Raw genomic sequence first — 19,526 nt, 5'->3', positions numbered from 1 at the left:
TGGGTGGGAGAAGTCACCCAGGAGACATGGTCTCAGAAACTCCCTCTGTAGGTCACTCCACCGAAGGGCTGCTCCTCTCCCAGCCGGATTCCCTTCCTCGCGTCTGTCCTCGGGGGCCAGAATTAGCAAACAAACACTTTGTGCTTTTCGGAAAAACAAACACTCTGGCTAAAATTAGGGGGCGGAGAGGAAAAAATCGTACGAAATACTGAAAAGCGTAACCTGGAGCCCCTCTCAAGGCTACTGGTCCCCAGCTGTGATGACATCACTTCTCCCTGAGGACTACAGGTTGCGCCCCCGCCCCCACCCGGCCCCAATAAGGCAGCCCAGGGACACCGCAGACGCCCCTATCTGTCCATCTGGCCTGGCGCCATCTGCACCACTCACCTTGGCTGCTATTATGCCCTGGGGTTGGCCCAGGGGAGGCTGTGTCAGCCAAGCACCCCCAGGTGTCCTCGGGTAGCCCCTGTGAGGGTCCCACGGCAAGCTTAGGCTCACGACCGAGCGGTGCAGGCAAACAGGGAAGAACCAAAACACTGCTTTCCAGGGTAATGCCTGCATGTCCAGTGGCCACTAGCTCGCAGCCGCTGATATCCTCTCTGTTATTTAAAATTCCGCAGCGACTCGTTCCGCTCCTGACGCTGAAATGATCGCTGTTCTGTGGGGGTATAGTCTTGCTGCCGGACGTCCGGCCGCTTTTGATGCCAGATCAGCAATGCCAGAGCTGCAGGGGTCACTCCGGGGGTTCTTGGATTGGACGAGTGAACATTTTCCGCTCTTAAAATTAAGCAGAGCAGTCTTCCAAGCCACACCCACAGCCGTCCTGCGTTCTCCAGCCGCCACCTCCCCTACCCTTCAACCAGACCTGCTCTTAGCTCTGGCTCCATATCAGCCCTAGGCACTTGGGACCTGAGCCCTGGGCCCTGGGTGGGGGTGGGGTGGTTCCTGTACGAGGGGCTGCGACCCACCCCCCCAACCCCTACTCAGCAGTTCCTGCCCTGACAGGAGGGGACGACTCTCTAGAACATTCTTGACCCTGGTCCTGTGCACCTGCGGCAGAACCAGTCTGCACATCGCTCCACAAACACCCCCAGCCCCCGGCACCCACGCACTGGCCAGACCCTCAGGAGGTGTGTGTGCTCCGAGATCCCGCCGGGATAAGCCTGGTAATTGGAGGGCAGCAGGCGGAGATAGGCGGCCAAATTATTATAATGCAGGAGCAAAGCAAATGCTGGGTTCTGGGCCGTTTTACGGGGGACTCAGGGTGGGAGACAAAAATCTGAGAGCGGATGGTAATTTCCCCTATGAAGAGGCTCCTGGGGATCTAAAAGGAGTTCCCGACCTACAAATTAGGCTGACTCCAGCCCCTTGGTGCGCCCGGATATTTAAGGGGCGCGCCAGCCCCGCAGCGCAGCGGCTGGAGTGCCCCCTTCCTGCACGCGCGCACAGCACTCACCGACCTCAAGGTCCGCACCGCCCGCACGACCGGCACGCATCGCCCCGCGCAGTCCGTCCACGCCAGCCATGAGCCGCCAGCTGTCCCTGTATTCCGGCGGGGAGCGCCCGGGCTTCAGCGGCTCCTCAGCCGTCGTCTCGGGCCGGCTCAGTAGCAGCTCCACCTCGTTCCGGGCCGGGGTCAAGGGCACGGCGGCCTTTGGCAGCAGGAGCCTGTTTTGCGTCGGGGGCGGCCGGCGCCTGGCGCTCAGCGCAGCGGCGGCTGGGGCCGGGCGGAGCGGCGGCCGCCTGGGCGGCTTCGTGGGCACGGTCTTCGGCAGCGCTGGGCTGGGACCTGCGTGTCCATCCGTGTGCCCGCCCGGGGGCATCCCTCAAGTCATCGTCAACAAGAGCCTGCTGGCGCCCCTCAACCTGGAGCTGGACCCTGAGATCCAGCGGGTGCGCGCCCAGGAGCGCGAGCAGATCAAGGCGCTGAACAACAAGTTCGCCTCCTTCATCGACAAGGTGGGTTCTGTGCACCTGCTCATCTTCCCTGCGGGGCCCACGGTGCACCCGGCTCTGCCATTGATGAACTCTGTGACAGCCGAGGAGAGCTAAAGCCGCCCTCCCCAAGCCTCTATTTTCTCATCTGTACAATGGGCTCAGGTCCGGGACTGCCACCCGGCATGGTGCCCAGGCAACCAGGAAAGACCTGGAAGGGAGGATTCAGGGTGGTCGTGTGAGCTGGGACCCTTCCTGGAGGAGGGGCGAAAAGGGGTGGGATTGGGGGAGCTTTGGACGCCACATGTGTTAAGAGGAGTGAGCCCCGAAATCGGGGTGTAGGGAGGGAGCCTGGAGACGCAGAGGCGGTGACTTCAGAGAGGGGAAAGACGACAGGGCCTCGAAGTGACAGGGGCACAGAGTAACGGGGGTGACACTGACGGGGACGTTGCTTGGTGACACGGATGGGACTTACTCAGCACCGGCACTTTACAGCAAGAGATGATAGTGCTGCTGTGCCCACTTCCTCCTTTCTTTTATTCCTCATCTGAGAGACCCGACCCTCTGGCCAGAGCCACCCTTCGATGAGCCTGGCTCCTTCCTGCTGCCACACCCACCCCCTCGACATGCGAGGCTTCCCCTCCCCGCGCTGGGAGGGGACAACAGCACGGGGGACTCTGGGCTGTGACCGCCTGTGCTTTCCAGGTGCGCTTCCTGGAGCAGCAGAACCAGGTGCTGGAGACCAAGTGGAACCTGCTGCAGCAGCTGGACCTGAACATCTCCCGGAGGAACCTGGAGCCCATCTACGAGGGCCGCATCAGCACCATGCAGAAGCAGCTGGAGATGCTGTCGGGCGACCGGGTGAGGCTGGACTCGGAGCTTCGCAACATGCGCGACGTAGTGGAGGACTACAAAAAGCGGTGAGTGAGCGCCACGCATGCGCACGTCGGGGTCGCGCTCCACGCGTTTCTGCTTAGAGCCTGCGCTTTCGCCTCAGCTGGTGCCGCTGGGACCCCAAATGGTGCTCTGAATTGCAGCAGGAGCGAGAGACCCGATGGCCTCACGTTTCTCCTTGGCGGCTCCAGACCAGAGACATGCCGCCAGTCTCAGGACACATTTTAGAAGGTTTTTTTTTTTTTTTTTTTTTTAAGATTATTTATTTGAGAGGTAGAGTTACAGAGGGAGAGGCAGGGGGAGAGAGAGACAGAGAGAGAGAGAGAGAGAGAGAGAGAGAGAGAGAGAGTCTTCCATCGCTGGTTCCCTCCCCAAATGGCTGCAAAGGGTGGAGCTGCGCCAGGAGCCAGGAGCTTCATCCAGGTCTCCCATGGGGGTGCAGGGGCCCAAGGACTTGGGCCATCCTCCACTACTTTTCCAGGCCATAACAGAGAGCTGGATCGGAAGAGGAGCAGCCGGGACTTGAACCGGTGCCCATACGGGATGCTGGCACTGCAGGCGGTGGCTTAGCCCACTATACCACAGTGCCGGCCCCACATTTTAGAGTTTTAAAAGCTTGCTTCCTGAGAGGCTGAATCCCATCGTTGAGGCGAATTTTTAGCCACTGTGTGGAGCCAGAAATGGTCTCTCCCTTGGAGCGGAGCCAATGATGAGACAGCGAGGCCTCTGGCTCAGTGTGACCCGGGGTGTCTGGGGACAGGGGACTGCGTCCGCAGTTCCAGGGGGTGGAGGTGCTCTTTCTTGTGCTCCACATGCAACCTGTCCAGGCTGATTCTGAAGTCCACCCCCCGCCCCCGCCCCGAGCTAAGTCCTAGCCGGAGCCTTCATGGAGACCTGGGGCTGTGTCTCACGATCCCGAAGTTCCACAAGCCCCACTCCCCTCTGCCTGAGTCTCTGGGGCTTTTATGAGCTTTAGCTTTAATATTGATAGAAATCAAATACCGATCCTGGCCCCGCTGCTTGGAAGAGCTGCCGAGAGAGTAATGCCGGAGGCTCTTGGGAGAATCCAAGCGCCCCACTCGGCTCACGCCTCGTCCCCGGCCTCTGGAGGGAATCCCGGCATCACCACTAACGAGGGCTAGGGTCTTGGCCAGCTTTGTTTGTACACTTGGGATCATAATGGGACCCGCCTCGTGGGGCTATTGCGGGGTTACATGAAATAATGTGGGTGGAGACTTTGGGGCAGTGTTTAGCATGTGTGCGGTCATGAGTAGGAGAAATAATTCGATGTTTGTAGCAGGAGCCTTTTCGAGTTAGCTTAATCACTGATCTCTTCTGCCTGGGCTGTTTACGCGCCTCTTATCAGAAGCAGATCCTAATTAGAGCTTCCAGAGTGCCCTCACCCTCTCCTAGACCCCAGTGTCTGGATGACAGAGCCTGCTCACTCAGATGGTGGATGGTGGGAATTGAGCCACCATGGCACCCACATACAACTGCATGTGTGTGATGAGCAGTGTAGCCGTGGTGATTTTTTAAAAAAGATTTTATTTATTTGAGAGGTAGAGTTATAGACAGAGAGAGGGAGAGACAGAGAGAGAGGTCTTCCATCCGCTGGTTCACTCCCCAAATGGCTGCATCGGCTGGAGCTGCGCCGATCTGAAGCCAGGAGCCAGGAGCTTCTTCCAGGTCTCACACGTGGGTGCAGGGGCCCAAGGGCTTGGGCCATCTTCTACTGCTTTCCCAGGCACATCAGCAGGGAACTGAAAATGACAACTCTTGTCATTGATTTTGACAACCATCTTGACCAAGTATTTTTAAGATATTTTATGAAACAGGATGATATAAACTAGTAAAAACTAATCAGTCTGGAAAATAGCATATCCTTTATTTTTATTAAGAGAAGGTAGAAATGATTGTTTTATAAAAGGGATAATGATTGACTCTAATGCCGATAACTATTTTGTGATACAATTTCATAAAAAGATTTCAATTCCATTTGAGTATGCAGAGTATGAGTTAACCTGTGGAAACTGTTTCCTGTGAGTTTTATCCAATGTGAGTGGGAGAGTCTGGCGATCTCAGAGGCCCTGCCAGTCCTGTTCTGCAGAATTGGCTCTGTTAACCCACCTGCCTCCACCTGGGTCGTGCACCGGCACAGCTGCTGGCGGGGGGCGGGGGTGCTGGCTACAGGGGTGCACCTTAGGAAGGAGTTGAGAGCTGAGGAGAATCGTTTGCGTCCAAGTAAGTAAAAAGAAAGGCATTTTCTAGCAACCTTTCTTCTATTGAGTTTGCTGTTGTAAAATACACGTATATAAAACTTGCCACTGTAACATGAGTGATAGCATGGTGGCACTGTGTGTGTTCATGATGTCGGGCAGCTGTCACCACCGCCCACCCCACAGCCCTTCTGTCTCAGGACCATTCAGTGACAACGCCCATCTCCCCCTAACCCCCAGGCTGAGCCCTGACCACCACATGCCTGCGGTGTCTCTGTGGTTGGGACTATTCTGAATGTCTCAGATGAGTGGACTCGTGCAGTAGCTGTCTTTTTATAGCTGACTTATTTCCCTTACCTTAGCAAAATGTCTTCAAGCTTCACCTGTGTTATAGCATACTGGGGAATTTGCTTATGCTTTTTTTAAAAAAAATTTTATTTATTTATTTGAGAGGTAGAGTTACAGACAGTGAGAAGGAGAGACAGAGAGAAAGGTCTTCCTTCCATTGCTTCACTCCCCAGATGGCTGCAACAGTTGGAGCTGTGCCGATCCAAAGCCAGGAGCCAGGAGTCTCCTCCCGGTCTCCCACATGGGTGCAGGGCCCCAAGCACTTGGGCCATCTTCTACTGCTTTCCCAGGCCATAGCAGAGAGCTGGATTGGAAATGGGGCAACTGAGACTAGAACGGGCACCCATTTGGGATGCTGGCGCTGCAGGTGGAGGATTAACCTACTGCGCCACAGTGCCGGGCCTTGCTTGTGCTTATTTTAAAAATTTTTATGTATTTTTACTTATTTGAAAGGCAGAAAGAGAGAGAGAGATTGAGAGAGAGAGAGAGAGAGAGAGAGAGAGGAGAGAGAGAGAGAGGAAGAGATAGAAGAAGGAGGGGGAAGACAGGGAGAAGGAAAGGGAGTCAGGGGTAGAGAGAGGGAGAAGAGAGGGAGATTTCTCCTGTGCTGGTTCACTCTCCAAGTGCCGGCACCCTCTAGCGTCAGGTGGAAGCCAGGAGCTGGGACTCCATCCGGGTCTCCTACATGGGTGGCAGGGAGCCAACTACTTGAACCATCTCCTGCCGCCTCCCACAGTGCGCATCAGCAGGAAGCCAGGATCCGGAGTGCAGCTGGCATCCAGGCCGGCACCGCGACCCGCGCTGCAGGCTTCCTGTGTGTTGTCTTAACCGCTGCCGCGAACTCGCCTGCCTGCCTTCCCGGGGGTGAGCAGTGCGCGCGCACACACACACACACACACACACACACACACGCGCGCGCCTCCTGCTGACTCATCGGCTTTAGTTATTCCCATCGATGCTGTGCTTCATCTGCTCTCTCCAATGTCCTATAAAAAATCCTGTGACGACAGTAAGGGATGGGAGAGGTGACCTCTTTAAGTAAAATGAGAAACACTGTTAACTCACCCAAGTACGATCTATCTGTCTTAAAACATCCCAGTCAGGGCCAGCGCTGTGGTGTAGTGGGTAAAGCTGCCACCTGCAGTGCCGGCATCCTATATGGGTGCTGGTTCAAGACCTGGCTGCTCCACTTCTGATCCAGCTCTCTGCTATGGCCTGGGAAAGCAGTAGAAGATGGCCCAAGTGCTTGCCCCTGCACTCACGTGGGAGACCGGGAGGAGGCTCCTGGCTCCTGGCTTTGGATTGGCACAACTCCAGCTGTTGTGGCCAACTGGGGAGTGAACCAGCAGGTGGAAGACCTCTCTCTCTCTCTCTCTGCCTCTCCTTCTCTCTCTGTGTAACTCTGACTTTCAAATAAATAAATAAATAAATCTTTAAGGCCGGCGCCACGGCTCACTAGGCTAATCCTCCACCTGCAGCGCCGGCACCCCGGGTTCTAGTCCCGGTCGGGGCACCGGATTCTGTCCCGGTTGCCCCTCTTCCAGGCCAGCTCTCTGCTGTGGCCAGGGAGTGCAGTGGAGGATGGCCCAGGTGCTTGGGCCCTGCACCCCATGGGAGACCAGGATAAGTACCTGGCTCCTGGCTTCGGATCAGCGTGGTGTGCCTGCCGCAGCGCACCAGCCGTGGCAGCCATTGGAGGGTGAACCAACGGTAAAGGAAGACCTTTCTCTCTGTCTCTCACTGTCCACTCTGCCTGTCAAATAAATAAATAAATAACTCTTTAAAAAAATCCCAGTGCTATCCAAATGCTGATTCTAAGATCTTGCTTCACCATGAGTAGAAATACAAGGATACTTCAAAAAGTTTGCAGGGAAAATGGAATTAAAAGTTAATTTTGGTGCAAGTTTTTTTTTTTTTTAAATGTTTTCAGAATATGCAATCCCATGAACTTCTTGCAGACCTTCTGTATGTATAAGTTCAAACACTCTTGGCACCAAAATCAACTTATCTTTCATTTCCATTTTCCGTGGACTTTCGGAGGTCTGCTTTGTGAACAATCGGTATAACATTCTGTTCAAAGGCGTTCGGCGTAGCAGCTAAGACACAGGTTAGGACACCTGAGTCCATTATCACAGCGCCTGGGTTTGATTCCGGGCTCCAGCTCCTGAGTCCAGCTTCCTGCTAATGCAGACCCTGGGAGGCTGCAGGGATGGCTCCGGCCACCCATGGTGGGAGACCGGGATTGAGTGCCCAACGGTTGTGGGGAATTTGGGGAGTGAGCCAGTGGATGGGAGTTGTCTGTCTGTCTCTCAAATAAATTTAAAAAGAAAAGGTGAGAATAGTGCTTTTGGGTGGTGCCTGGGAGAGCTTTGTCTCCAGCAGTGACGCAGGTCAAGGTGCACACGGCAGAGGGTGCCTTCGGTAGCGAGTGGGAGGCCGGGCAGTGGCCCCTGTACTGTGTCTCTGGTGGGCGCTGGGGGAACCGAGCAACGCTCACGTCCTCACAGCAGTGCTGCCTCCCCGCTCCCGCCCCGCGCAGGTACGAGGTGGAGATTAACAAGCGCACGGCCGCAGAGAACGAGTTTGTGGTGCTCAAGAAGGTACGGGGGTGCAGGAAGGGGCCCAGTGCCGGCTGTAGGGACCCTGGGATTCTGACTGCCTGGTTCCCTCCCCTCAGGTGCCTCGCCTGGGTCTGGGATGCCTGCTGCTCCCAGGACCCCCAGATTTAAATCCCAGGCATCCGGGCCGGCGCCGCGGCTCACTAGGCTAATCCTCCGCCTAGCGGCGCCGGCACACCGGGTTCTAGTCCCGGTCGGGGCGCCGGATTCTGTCCCGGTTGCCCCTCTTCCAGGCCAGCCCTCTGCTGTGGCCAGGGAGTGCAGTGGAGGATGGCCCAGGTGCTTGGGCCCTGCACCCCATGGGAGACCAGGAAAAGCACCTGGCTCCTGGCTCCTGCCATCGGATCAGCGCGGTGCGCCGGCCGCAGCGTGCCGGCCGCGGCGGCCATTGGAGGGTGAACCAACGGCAAAAAGGAAGACCTTTCTCTCTGTCTCTCTCTCTCTCACTGTCCACTCTGCCTGTCAAAAAAAAAAAATCCCAGGCATCCTGCTGCACCTGCAGCTGGGCCAGCCCCCTCTCCCATCAGCTGGTGTGCTCAGGGGGACTGGGCAGGGGGCAGGGGAATGGAGGGAGTGAGGGAACAGGGCCCCATGGCTGGGAGGGGGAGAAGGGCGGGCAGCTGGCCCCAGTCAGGGCAGTGTGGCTGTGTTGTGCGCCCCGCAGGACGTGGACGCCGCCTACATGAACAAGGTGGAGCTCCAGGCCAAGGTGGACGCCATGACGGACGAACTCAAGTACTTGAAGCGTCTCTATGAAGGGGTGAGCACTTTGCCGACCCGGCCGAGCGCCCGGCTCCTCTCGCAGGCGGCTTCCTGGTCTGGGCCTGGGCGCAGGTGTGCAGGACGGTCCCGGGAGAAAGAAAAGGGAGGATGCTCTCAGTGGGCGCTGGGGTGGGGGAAGGGCAGTGAGGACCAGAAGCCTGGAGAATGGAGAGGTCCTCCCCCCCCCCCCCGAGTTCCCAGGCAGGAGCTCAGACTTGACCCTCTGGGGGAGGTGGCACTGCTGGTGTTCCAGGAAGGGAACGTGGCAGGGGTCGGAGCAGAGGGCACGCACATCGGGGAAGGGGCTCCACCATCTGGGCTGTGAGCCCAAGGCACTCGTTCTCCTGCCCGGCAGCCACTGGTGCTGAGAAAGGCCGGAGCAGGGGAGCGAGGACTCTGACCCAGGAGGACCAGGGGAAGCAGGCCCCTCGTGAGAGCTCCCTGACCGGCTCTCCTGCCCCTGCTGTCCCCAGGAGATCGCTCAGATGCAGTCCCACATCAGTGACACGTCCGTGGTGCTGTCCATGGACAACAACCGGGACCTGGACCTGGACAGCATCATCGATGACATTCGTGTCCAGTACGAGGACATCGCCCAGAGGAGCAAAGCTGAGGCCGAGGCATTGTACCAGACCAAGGTGGGTGCTGGGGGCAGGCATGGCAAGGCCCATGAGCATACCAGTGCCTTCTCTTCAAGCAGCACATGGTGCACACACAGGTGCACAACATGTACATGCGTACTTGCACATGTGTGTATGTATCTACAGGTACATGCACATACGTGTATATGCACACATGCATGTGTTCGTGTGTGCAAGTGCGTATGAGGGTCCACTTGTGCGTGTGTGTGCATGTGTGTGCTTGTGTGTGTGTGTGTGTGCCACAGGTATATTTGGGCTTTGTGGGGACCCTCTGTCTTGGAGCTGGGCCTTGTCTTGATGCCCCAAGCGTCCGGGAGGTGCAGCTCCAGCCTTGGCGGGCTCTGGCTCAGCCCTTCTCCTGGTGACTGCCGAAACCACACCGAGCGCAGCCCTAATATGTCTTTCCACGGTTTTCTGAGCATAGCCCACGGAGCTCAGCTTTTTGTCTTGCTTCCAACTTGGGCAAAATGAGGACAGGACGCGTAAGGGCTATGGGAGCTCTTGGAGACTGTGCAAACCTTGACTTCTGTCAAGGGTCTGGTGAGCGGCATCGAGGATGGTTGCTTGTCCCCCGCCTTTCCTTCCGCTCCCCGCCACTGGTGCCTGCACTGCCTGAGAGTGAAGCAGCTGGTGGCGGCCTGTGGTCCCCTTCCTCCCGCGGGACACTCCTAAGCAGGTGACTTCTCCCACCAACGGGTACCCGCTTCTCTTGTCGCCCACGCTCAGATCCAGGAGCTGCAGGCCACGGCGGGCCAGCACGGCGATGACCTGAAGCTCACCAAGGCCGAGATCTCGGAGCTCAGCCGGCTGATTCAGAGGATCCGCTCGGAGATAGGGAACGTGAAGAAGCAGGTGTGCCTTGGGCTATGCATCAGCGGGCGGGGCTGATCGCAGTCAGGATGAGACAGCACTCGGGGCAGGGGCAAGAGCAGCCCCCCGGCTCAGGTGTCTCCTGCTCGCAGGAGTGAGGAGCAGGTGCATGTGTGGCAGGTGGAGCGTTCCACACTTGGCTCATGAGTGGAACACACGGCAGGCCCACAGGCCCCAGGAAATCATATGTTCTCCCCAGAAGCTCGTGTTCGCAGGCTGGAAGAGCCACCGGCAATGCCAAAGTCACTCTGAAGTCCACGGCCCTGTAGCATGATTCTCTGTGGGATATGGGGCAGGAGGCGGGGTGAGGGCAGACGCCAAGTGCTGCAGGCTCCATTTGCCACCCCCACTGCACCCCTAAGACAATCTACACACTGCAGAGCCAAGTCTAAGTGGACAGACCTTTCTCAGGGTTAGCGTCCGAATCTTCCAACTGATGCTCCAAGCAGCCGCGAATGGGAAGGGGGCACACCTTTGCTGTGCCCGTCCCTGCCTCTCCCATGAGCTTGGTTGAAGCATGCCTGGAGCCAGGGAAAAGATAGACCTGAAGTTGGAGCAGCTACAAGCGTCTCAAAGCATTGGCTATCAGCCAGGATCAGAGGAGGGAGCTTGTCTGAGCAGGGCTCCGATGCCAGGTGCTGAACCCCTGTCCGTGCCCCTCAGTGCGGCAACCTGGAGACATCCATGGCGGATGCCGAGCAGCGAGGCGACTGCGCCCTCAAGGACGCCCGGGCCAAGCTGGACGAGCTGGAGGGAGCCCTGCAGCAGGCCAAGGAGGAGCTGGCCCGGATGCTGCGTGAGCACCAGGAGCTGATGAGTGTGAAGCTGGCGCTGGACATGGAGATCGCCACCTACCGCAAGCTGCTGGAGGGCGAGGAGAGCAGGTGCGGGGGGCGGGGGCCTGGTGCCAGGGGCGGCCAGCCCTGTGGTTGTGTTCATGTCCTCCTGAAACAGAGCATCTCAGCAACCGAGTTTCCCTCGTGCTGAGCAAGGAAGGCCAAAAGTTAGCCAGCCAGAAGGAGCAAGATGTAAGAGGGAGAGAGAGTGGTCAGGGCACCGTGAATTCTTACAGGTGTGGCCTCCAAGAGTCAGCCAGTTCATGGTTACCCTCGTAAAGCCTGGGGGCTCTGTGAAGATGCCACGCCTTCTCTCCTTTACTGTAACTAGAGGGAAGCAGAGGCCCAATTCTCCCACGCAGCTGGAGATCTGAACGCCTCCTTGCTGGGAGCGGGCTCCCCGTAGCAAGACTTTCATCCGGGGTCTCCATGGGTTGAGCATCCTGCTGGGGATGCGTCAGGGAGAGAGGAGGCTGGGAGCAGGTGCAGTTCAGAGAGGAGGGACCCCTTCCCGGAGCGGGGTCCCCAGGTGGAGCAGGGTGGGGGATGCTCAGCAGGAGTAACCTGTCTTTCTCTTCCTTCTCAGGATGTCCGGTGAATATCCCAATTCCGTGAGCATCTGTAAGTACCTGCAGCTCCCGTTTCTGCCCTTGCCAGAATCCAAGCCCCTCACAGTCGGGGGGCAGGGTGGGGTGGGGGCTTAGGGAAGACTGCAGGACACAGAGTCGGGGCTCTAGACACCAGGAGGAGGGAGCAGGAGGGAGCAGCGTGGGCAGGAAAGCAGAGCCTGTGAAAGGCCAAATGACACCCACCAAAGGTGTGAAGCTGCTTCTGGAAGCCACTTCCTTTTTCTATCACGACCAGACCCCAACAAGGTCGGGTGGGGGGGACAGTAAGAGAGATTGAGGGGGCACTGGGAGGCTGGGTGATGCAAAAGTGTAGGTGAGATAACCCCACCGGGGCCCAAACACTGCCCAGGGTCCAGGGGTGCTGCTGTGTTCCTGGGTGGTAGGGCCGCCCCAGCACCCCCTTTTCTGCAGGCAGCGGCAGGCCACTGTGAAACGACTCTGCCCAGGGGCAAGTTCACAGGAAAGAGCCCTCCTCCTGCAGGCTTAAAGTGTGGTACTGATGGGTGGGCAGGGACTAATGGGGGTGGGCGTGGCCAGCCCACGGGCCATATCAGGCCCTCTAAATCAGTCCCTGCCCCGTCAAGCAAGTGTGGGCTGGACTTGTTCAAAAACTCTATAGCAGGCTAGTGTTTAACTTGGTAATTTTGTGTGGCCCAAGAGTGACACTGCAGATGGCCCTTGGGGCTGGGGGGAGGGGGGAGAAAGCAGGTTCCCCACCCCCACCCCGGGCCGCAGAGGAGGGAAAGGAAATCACAGGTGACTAGGACTGATAAAACACTCTCTGTGAACTCAAACCACACCACAGGGCGACTCTGGCTCAACATGAAACCAAGGAAGGAGCCAGCCCCAGGGTGCGCGGGGGTGGGAGGGTGGGGTGGGGGCTCTGAGCCAGGCCCGCGCCTGCTTTTCCCCCTCTTTGCAGCCGTCGTCAGCAGCACCAGCGCGGGAGCAGGTGCAGGCTTTGGCGTGGGCTTCGGCACCTCCAGCACGTACAGCTACAAGCCTGTGGCGACCGACATTAAGACCAAGGGGAGCTGTGGCAGTGAGCTCAAGGACTCCCTCGCCAAAACCTCTGGTGGCCCCGGTGTGACCAAAAAGGCCCCCAGATGATGGACAGGCGGACCCTTGGCTCGGAGCATGTGGGAGGCTACAGGGCCCGTCCACCTCTTCCCTGTCTCCCTCCCACCCCTCCCCAAGGCAGGAGGTGCTTTCTCTAGTGTCCCTACCCCGACTCCGTCTCCTCCCTCTGTCCTGCTCACAGGCGGGTGTGCTGATGGGGGCAGCCCAGGCGCCGGCCTCCTCGGTGGCCTCCCCCTTTGTCACTGTTCATGGGTGCCTCCCACGCACAAAGACCCAGGGTGCTTCTGAGCTGTAGGCCTGTCTCCTCGGACCTTCACTGCCAAGGAGATCTCCCCATCCTATGGTTGGTGTTGGGTCCAGTTCTCTGCTTCTCCAGCAATAAACCATCCAAGCCACTTGTCTCTGTCCGTTTTGTTTCCATAACAGAAAATCTGAACTGGGTCATTCAAATTAAGACAAGAGGGGCCAGGCGCTGTGGTGCAGTGGGTTCAACCACTTCTTGCAGTGCTGGCATCCCATATGGGTGCTGGTTTGAGTCCCAGCTGCTCCACTTCTGATCCAGCTCCCTGACAATGCACCTGGGAAAGCAGAAGATGGCCCAAGTACTTGGGCCCCTGCACCCACAAGGGAGACTCAGATGGAGTTCCTAGCTCCTGGTTTGGCCTGGCCAGACCCTCACCGTCATAGCCATTTGAGGAATGAACCAGTGGATGGATGGAAGATCTCTTACTCTCTGTCACTCTGCTTTTCTTTTTAAAGATTTATTTATTTATTTGAAAGCCAGAGTTTCACAGAGAGAGAAGCAGAGGCATAGAGAGAAAGAGAGAAAGAGAGAGAGGTGGCTACAATGGCCGGAGCTGCGCCAATCCTAAGCCAGGAGCCAGGAGTTTCTTTCAGGTCTCCCACGCGGGTGCAGGGGCCCAAGGACTTGGGCCATCTTCTACTGCTTTCCCAGGCCACAGCAGAGAGCTGGATTGGAAGTGGAGCAGCCAGGACTCGAACTGGTGCCCATATAGGATGCCAGGACTGCAGACTGGGGCTTTATCCCGCTATGCCACAGCGCTGGCCCCCGAGAGGTGGGCATCTAGACCCTGCTAGAGAGCCATACCTGGACAGCTGGCCCAGCTCGGTCTCCGTCACCCACTGCCTGGCTGGCCTTGGCCACCCCTTCTTGCCCGCATCTCCTCCCTCCCGCCTGTCCCCAGCCACAGGCGCCCTGCTGTCATCTTTGGCTGAGTTCTCTTCACCTAGAGCAGGACGCCTGTGTGTATACCCTCGGTGCCTACTGTGTGGGGCACATAGTGGGGCCAGGCTTTGCTAAGACACTGGGGATCCCAGAACATGGGAGATGGGCACAGCCATGAGCAGAGCAAGGTGGAATGTGATGCCAAGGGGTGCTGACTGCTCTGGCGAGAAATCCAGTGCGGTAAGAAGCAGAGGGAGCCAGCGCGCTCTTGTAGCCATGTGCACGTGCATGTGTGCTTGTGCTGGGAGCTTTGTTGCCCAGGCAGTGAGCACAGGCAATCTGAGCCAAGTGCCTCGGGCCGGGACTGTTGCTGAAGCATGAGCCTCGCTGGGGGGTGGCGTTTAGGCACCTGACCCCGCTGTTCTGGGGGATTTCTGGATCTTTCCACTCCAGCCCTCCCCAGGCAGGCCCAGGCTTGCACACCTAGGGCTCCCTCAACTGTGAGGGCCCATTCCAGAGAGAGAGAGAGAGAGAGAGAGAGAGCGCTGTCTCCCTTCACTCGTTCCCTCCCCCTGAATGTCCACAGGTCCAAGGCTGGGCCAAGGCCAAAGCTAGAAGCCAAGAACTCAATGTATGTCTCCCATGTGGGCAGCAGGGAGCCAACTGCTTGAGCCATCACCTGCTGCCTCCCAGGGTGTGCATTAGCAGGAAGCTGGAATCGGGACTCGAACCCAGGCACTCTGATACAAGATGCAGGTGTCCCAAGCAGTGTCTCATCCACGAGGCCAAATGCCTGGCCCTCCCATCCCCCCTCACTGCAATCCTGCTCCAGCCTCTGTGGTCAGGGCCTTTGTTCATGTGGTGCTTGGTCCCTGCAGGTGGAATGCATCAAGCCAGCTAGTGTGCAATGATAAAGAACGTGATAGCCCCGGCCCAACAACTCCCCCATACCCTCCCATTCTCTGGGTGAGCAAACTGAGGCCTGGTGACTGAGTGACCTGCTGAGTTCACTGGGGGAGCAGCAGGGGCTGGACTGGCATCCTGCACCCCCCCCCCCAGCGCCGTCCCCAAGCTCGTGTTCCGGCTGGTGTGACGCTAGCTGCTCACACATCTGTTCCCCGCTGCACTCCTCCCATCCCCCTGTCCCGACACCCTCATGCAGTGCTTGGCACTGATCTGGCCTGCCTTCAGCGGGGATAAAGGACTCCCTATGCACCTGCTTGTTGAAAACTTGACACGCAAATGACAGAGCGCACTTACGTGTGTGAATCTATGCTTTGTGTGTGTGTTTGCATGCAGACAACTTAGTGCTTCTGTACCCAACCTGTTTGCTCTGCACAGGTGCCAGACTGGGTCCCTGGCCAGCAGGCGAAGCCACAACGGGCAGGCAGAGGGATGGAGTTTTCTAGACCTGGCTTCAGATCCGGTCCTGTTGTCCGATGGCCAGCCGTGTCCTAGGGCAAAGGGGAGTAATGCAAGCCAAGCTACCTGTCCAAGACGTCACTGTGGAGGAGACTGTGATTACAGAGTGCCGCAGGGAGGCCTGGGGGCACGGTGCTCGCTGCGATGGTCATGGCAGCCGCGCCACTGGGAGCAGGGGATCCCTTCTGAGAAGCGCAGCGTGGGCTGACTGCCTGTGTGCACGCACTTACGCACATGCGGGTGGCGCTCCAGAGAAGCCGCCTCTGTCACACAGAAGCAGTGCACGCTGAGCAAGCGCTACAAGTGTTGTGTATGGGGGCCGGTGCTGTGGTGCAGCAGGTAAAGCCGCCGCCTGCAGTGCCAGCATCCCATATGGGTGCTGGTTTGAGTCCCGGCTGCTCCACTTCCGATCTGGCTCCCTGGGAAAGCAGCAGAAGATGGCTCAAGTCTTTGGGGTTTGGGGGCGACCGGAGAGTTTCCTGGCTGTGCACTGGGTCACGCCTGAGAGGGTGTGGATGAGCAGCATGACTGTGCCTGGAGCCCTGGCCTAAGGGACTTCAGTGAGAGGGAGCAGGGCACGGGGTCTGCTCACTGAACCCGGCTCCCTTCCCCGCAGGGAGGAGCCTGGGCCTGGGCGCCTCTATTTTGTGCTCACACTGCCCTCTGCCGTCAGCCCCGGGTACTGCACCTGCCTCTCCACAGCCAGGCAGGTGCCTGTAGGATGTTCCTTGGCTCCCAGCCTCCAAGTTGCCCGTGCCCTGGCTTCTGCCTCCCCTGTGCTACCCTCTGACCTCTCCTCTCACAGGAGGGAGGAGGGGCATGGGCCACCCCTGCAAACCACCCTCGTCACCCTGTCCCTGTGAGATGTCCACTCCCATCCCTGCATGACACAGCCCTCAACCCCCACTTGCATCTGGTTCCTCCAGCCCCAGGAGGCTCCTGAGCCGCTCCCTGTCAGTCCAGGCTCAGAAGTTCCAGGTCCTTCCGACTGGAACTCCAGGTGCAACACCAAATTGTAGAGGAGAGGCCCGGCCAGCTCAGGCTCTGAGCCCTCGTGTGCAGCCCCAGGGTTGGAGAGGATGCAGTAGCCACGGCAGACGGCATCCTTGTGCCGGTTTTCGCCTCTCACAGCTGTAACTTGGGATCTGGTCTCCCTGATCCTTTGCTTTCTCATCTGTGACGTGGGAACAGTTACGTCCCAGGGTTGGTGTGAGGAGAATGATTCTAAATGCGCAGCCTGGGACCCCGGGCAGGACAAGCCCTAGACGAATGCAGAGCGGGCCCACGGTCACTCCTCGTTCCATCTCATTCCCTTCTCTGGCTCTCGGAACCCACATTCTTTCCCAGAAACCTCTCTGCTATGGCTGTGGGCTCCTCTGAGCCCTCCGTGGCTCCTTATTGTGATGCGGGTCCTCCACTCTGGCTGCCGACTTCCCTGTCTCCTTTCCCATAGCCAGGAGCCACTGTGCCTCTTGCTCCCTGGAGGGCGGCATTGCCCCCCACTCTCTGGCTGCAGCCTCCAGGTTCACTCCACAACCCGCCTCCTGCCACCGCTGGAAGCCCAGCCACACTCCCCAGGGGCCCCCACGGACACTCATGACTCTGGAGGGAGATGGGGACTGGGTCTCTGGCACCGTGTCCTTTGCCTCCTTCTTTTCAGGGCTGGGCTGTAGGGGGCGGGGAGCTAGCTAGCGCCAGGCACCGCCGAAGCCCACCTACCCAAGCCTCTGTTTCCAGGGCAGGTTTGCATCCTGGAGCTTCCACAGAGAGAGGGGTCCCTGGATGTGGCTGGAGTCCCTCCCTCCCAGCCAGGGCCTCTTTCTTGGCCACCAGCTTCGGGGGTCCGCCTTGCACTCTTTCTGCATCCCTTGTCCCCTCACCCCCAGTCTCTCCTGTCCATCAACCCCGTCTTCCCCAAGCCCTTTCTCCTAAAGCACCCTCTTCTTATTTCTCCATGCCCCACTGTGGTCTCTCGTTCCTCTCGATCCTCACATCACCTCTGGTTGCCGAGGACCCCTTGCCAGCTCCCTTCCTGAGTCTGTGCCCAGAGCCCAGCAGGCTTGGTTATAACGTGGGCACGGGGAGAGGGGTGCCATTGCCCCCCATCCCCACCCAAGGCAGGTGTCTCCTCCCCACCCCCATCCCTCCCCAGGCCTGGGCCATGTCCTAGGCTCGGGAGGGGCTGGGCTTCTTCCCGTTTGGACAGGGCTGGTGGGAGCTGGAGAGTGCGTCATTAGCAATGGCTAATTTTGCAGATGCACGGAGGGAGGGGTGGATCAAGCAGTCAAGGTCAAAAGAAGGATGCATTTTCGCCAGCTTGGTTTTCCAAAAAGAACCAGGGATTTCGACCAGGAGGAGGGGCTGGGGAGTGAGAAGACGCCTGCCTCGCCTCACACTTCTTCCAAAGGAGGAGGGACCGGCAAGGCTACCCGGCTGGGGGAAGGTAGTCTGCCCAGAGCAAGACAGCGCTTGCCTGGGACATAGCTGTGTGCACCTGGGCGAGGACCGAGGCAGGGGGTGGAGCTTTCCTCCTAAACAGGAGGGGAGAAGCAGAAGCAACAGGAGCTGAGCAGGGAGAGAGAGAGAGAGAGAGAGAGAGAGAGAAATGGAGGAGCTTGGTGGGGCCCAAGCCAGGTGTGCCGTAGGAGCAGCAGCCGGCAGACCCTGAGCCAGGCAGGGGAGCTGGGCAGGGCAGAGCCTGGGGTTGCTGGCGAGGCCTCTGCTCTGTCTTTCACAAGTGTCATCTGCACCAGTGTGGCCCCTAGCAGTGGACATTTTGGGAAAGTCCCTCAGCACGGTGTCTGGTTCTCAGTGTGGATGGAATTCAGTGCAAATCCGTGCCATCTGGCCACCTATTTTCTCTCTCTCTCTCTCTCTTCTTTCCTTCCTTTCTTCCTTCCTTCCTTCCTTCCTTCCTTCCTTCCTTCCTTCCTTCCTTCCTTTTCTCATTGTTTACTTTAAAAGTCAGAGTTATACAGAGAGAGAGAGAGATATCTTCCATCCGCTGGTTCACTCCCGAAATGGCTGCAATGGTCAGGGATGGGCCAGGATGAAGCCAGGAGCCAGGAGCTTCTTTGAGGTCTCCCATGTGGGTGGCAGAGGCCCAAGCACTTGGGCCATCTTCTACTGTTCTCTCAGGTGCATTACAGGGAGCTGGATCGGAAGTGGAGCAGCTGGGACTTGAACCAGCACCCATACAGGATGCCAGCATAATGGGCGGTGGCTTTGCTTCCTACGCCACAGTGCTGGCCCCTGCCTGTTTCCGTAATAACCTGAGGGTTACACGAGCATGTGTGAGCAGAAGGGGCACTCATGGGGGTAGAGGCAGACCAGGGAATTGCCTGGGGTCTCAGGGGCTTGGAGAGATGTGCCCCCCACCTTGAGCCCTAAGATCTGGGGAATTCGGCACCCGCTCCTCTGCCAGATGGTGGGTGAGGTTTGGGTGACCAGCTGCCCCGAAACTCCCGTGTCCTGGATAACCCTGCCCTCCCACCCAGCCAGCACAAGCCGTCGGTCACTCCTCCAAGGGGCGCTGAGCTCCTCCTGATGGCCCCGCCCGGGGTGCTAGCCCTTGTCTTCTGTGCCCAGAGCTGCCTGGCTGCTTCTTAGGAAAAAGTACAGCTTTTCCTCCCTGGCTCCACAGCTCCACCTGCTGGCAGTGATGGTTATGCCACCCCACCCCCACCACGCTGCTGTCCTATCTGGTTGGCCTAGACACTCCAGATGCCAGGGGTGTCAGGAGGGTGAAGGGTTTCCCAAGGGGAGCAGACTGTGGAGCAGGATGGAGAGGCAGGCTCCTTCACACCCTGGGGGGTGTCAGGCTTCTGCCCCAGAGCCACTGTGCTTTGTCCCAGGTCTTGTCCTTCAGGAATGAGCTTGAGAATCCTTCAATCTCCCTTCTTCCTCTCTGCTAATGACCTTCCTCTATGAATCTGGATGTCTTCTATGTGCAGGGACAGCCGGGAGGCCACAGGGCGAGAGGACAGGGGCCTGCATCACTCGCCCCAGACTCAGCAGAGGCCACACTGCTTGTGTCTGTGGGGTTCCTCCTGGCCGTGCTTTCTCTCTGCAGAAGGGGACTCTCAGCCC

General features: G+C 58.4%; 1 protein-coding gene across 1 annotated transcript; it reads left to right on the top strand.

Moving 5' to 3' along the window:
• Positions 1-1,348: 1,348 nt before the first annotated feature.
• On the top strand, positions 1,349-13,224 carry LOC100347394 (keratin, type II cytoskeletal 72). The gene is made up of 9 exons (XM_008256491.4): positions 1,349-1,959; positions 2,641-2,855; positions 7,933-7,993; positions 8,676-8,771; positions 9,247-9,411; positions 10,141-10,266; positions 10,948-11,168; positions 11,707-11,741; positions 12,672-13,224. The coding sequence occupies exons 1-9, from the start codon at positions 1,525-1,527 to the stop codon at positions 12,857-12,859; spliced, it is 1,542 nt and encodes a 513-aa protein (XP_008254713.2). The 5' UTR covers positions 1,349-1,524; the 3' UTR covers positions 12,860-13,224.
• Positions 13,225-19,526: the final 6,302 nt, after the last annotated feature.

Source organism: Oryctolagus cuniculus, chromosome 11 (assembly GCF_964237555.1).
Source record: "Oryctolagus cuniculus chromosome 11, mOryCun1.1, whole genome shotgun sequence".
Classification (NCBI taxonomy): Eukaryota; Metazoa; Chordata; class Mammalia; order Lagomorpha; family Leporidae; genus Oryctolagus; species Oryctolagus cuniculus.
This window is presented reverse-complemented; position numbering and strand designations above follow the sequence as displayed.

Bases quoted from the DNA above. Each gene is read 5' to 3' on its own strand.
- LOC100347394 (XM_008256491.4), top strand. From the start codon at position 1,525: ATGAGCCGCCAGCTGTCCCTGTATTCCGGCGGGGAGCGCCCGGGCTTC. The intron at 1,960-2,640 runs GTGGGTTCTGTG...TGTGCTTTCCAG, and splicing joins TCGCCTCCTTCATCGACAAG to GTGCGCTTCCTGGAGCAGCA. The intron at 7,994-8,675 runs GTACGGGGGTGC...TGCGCCCCGCAG, and splicing joins AGTTTGTGGTGCTCAAGAAG to GACGTGGACGCCGCCTACAT.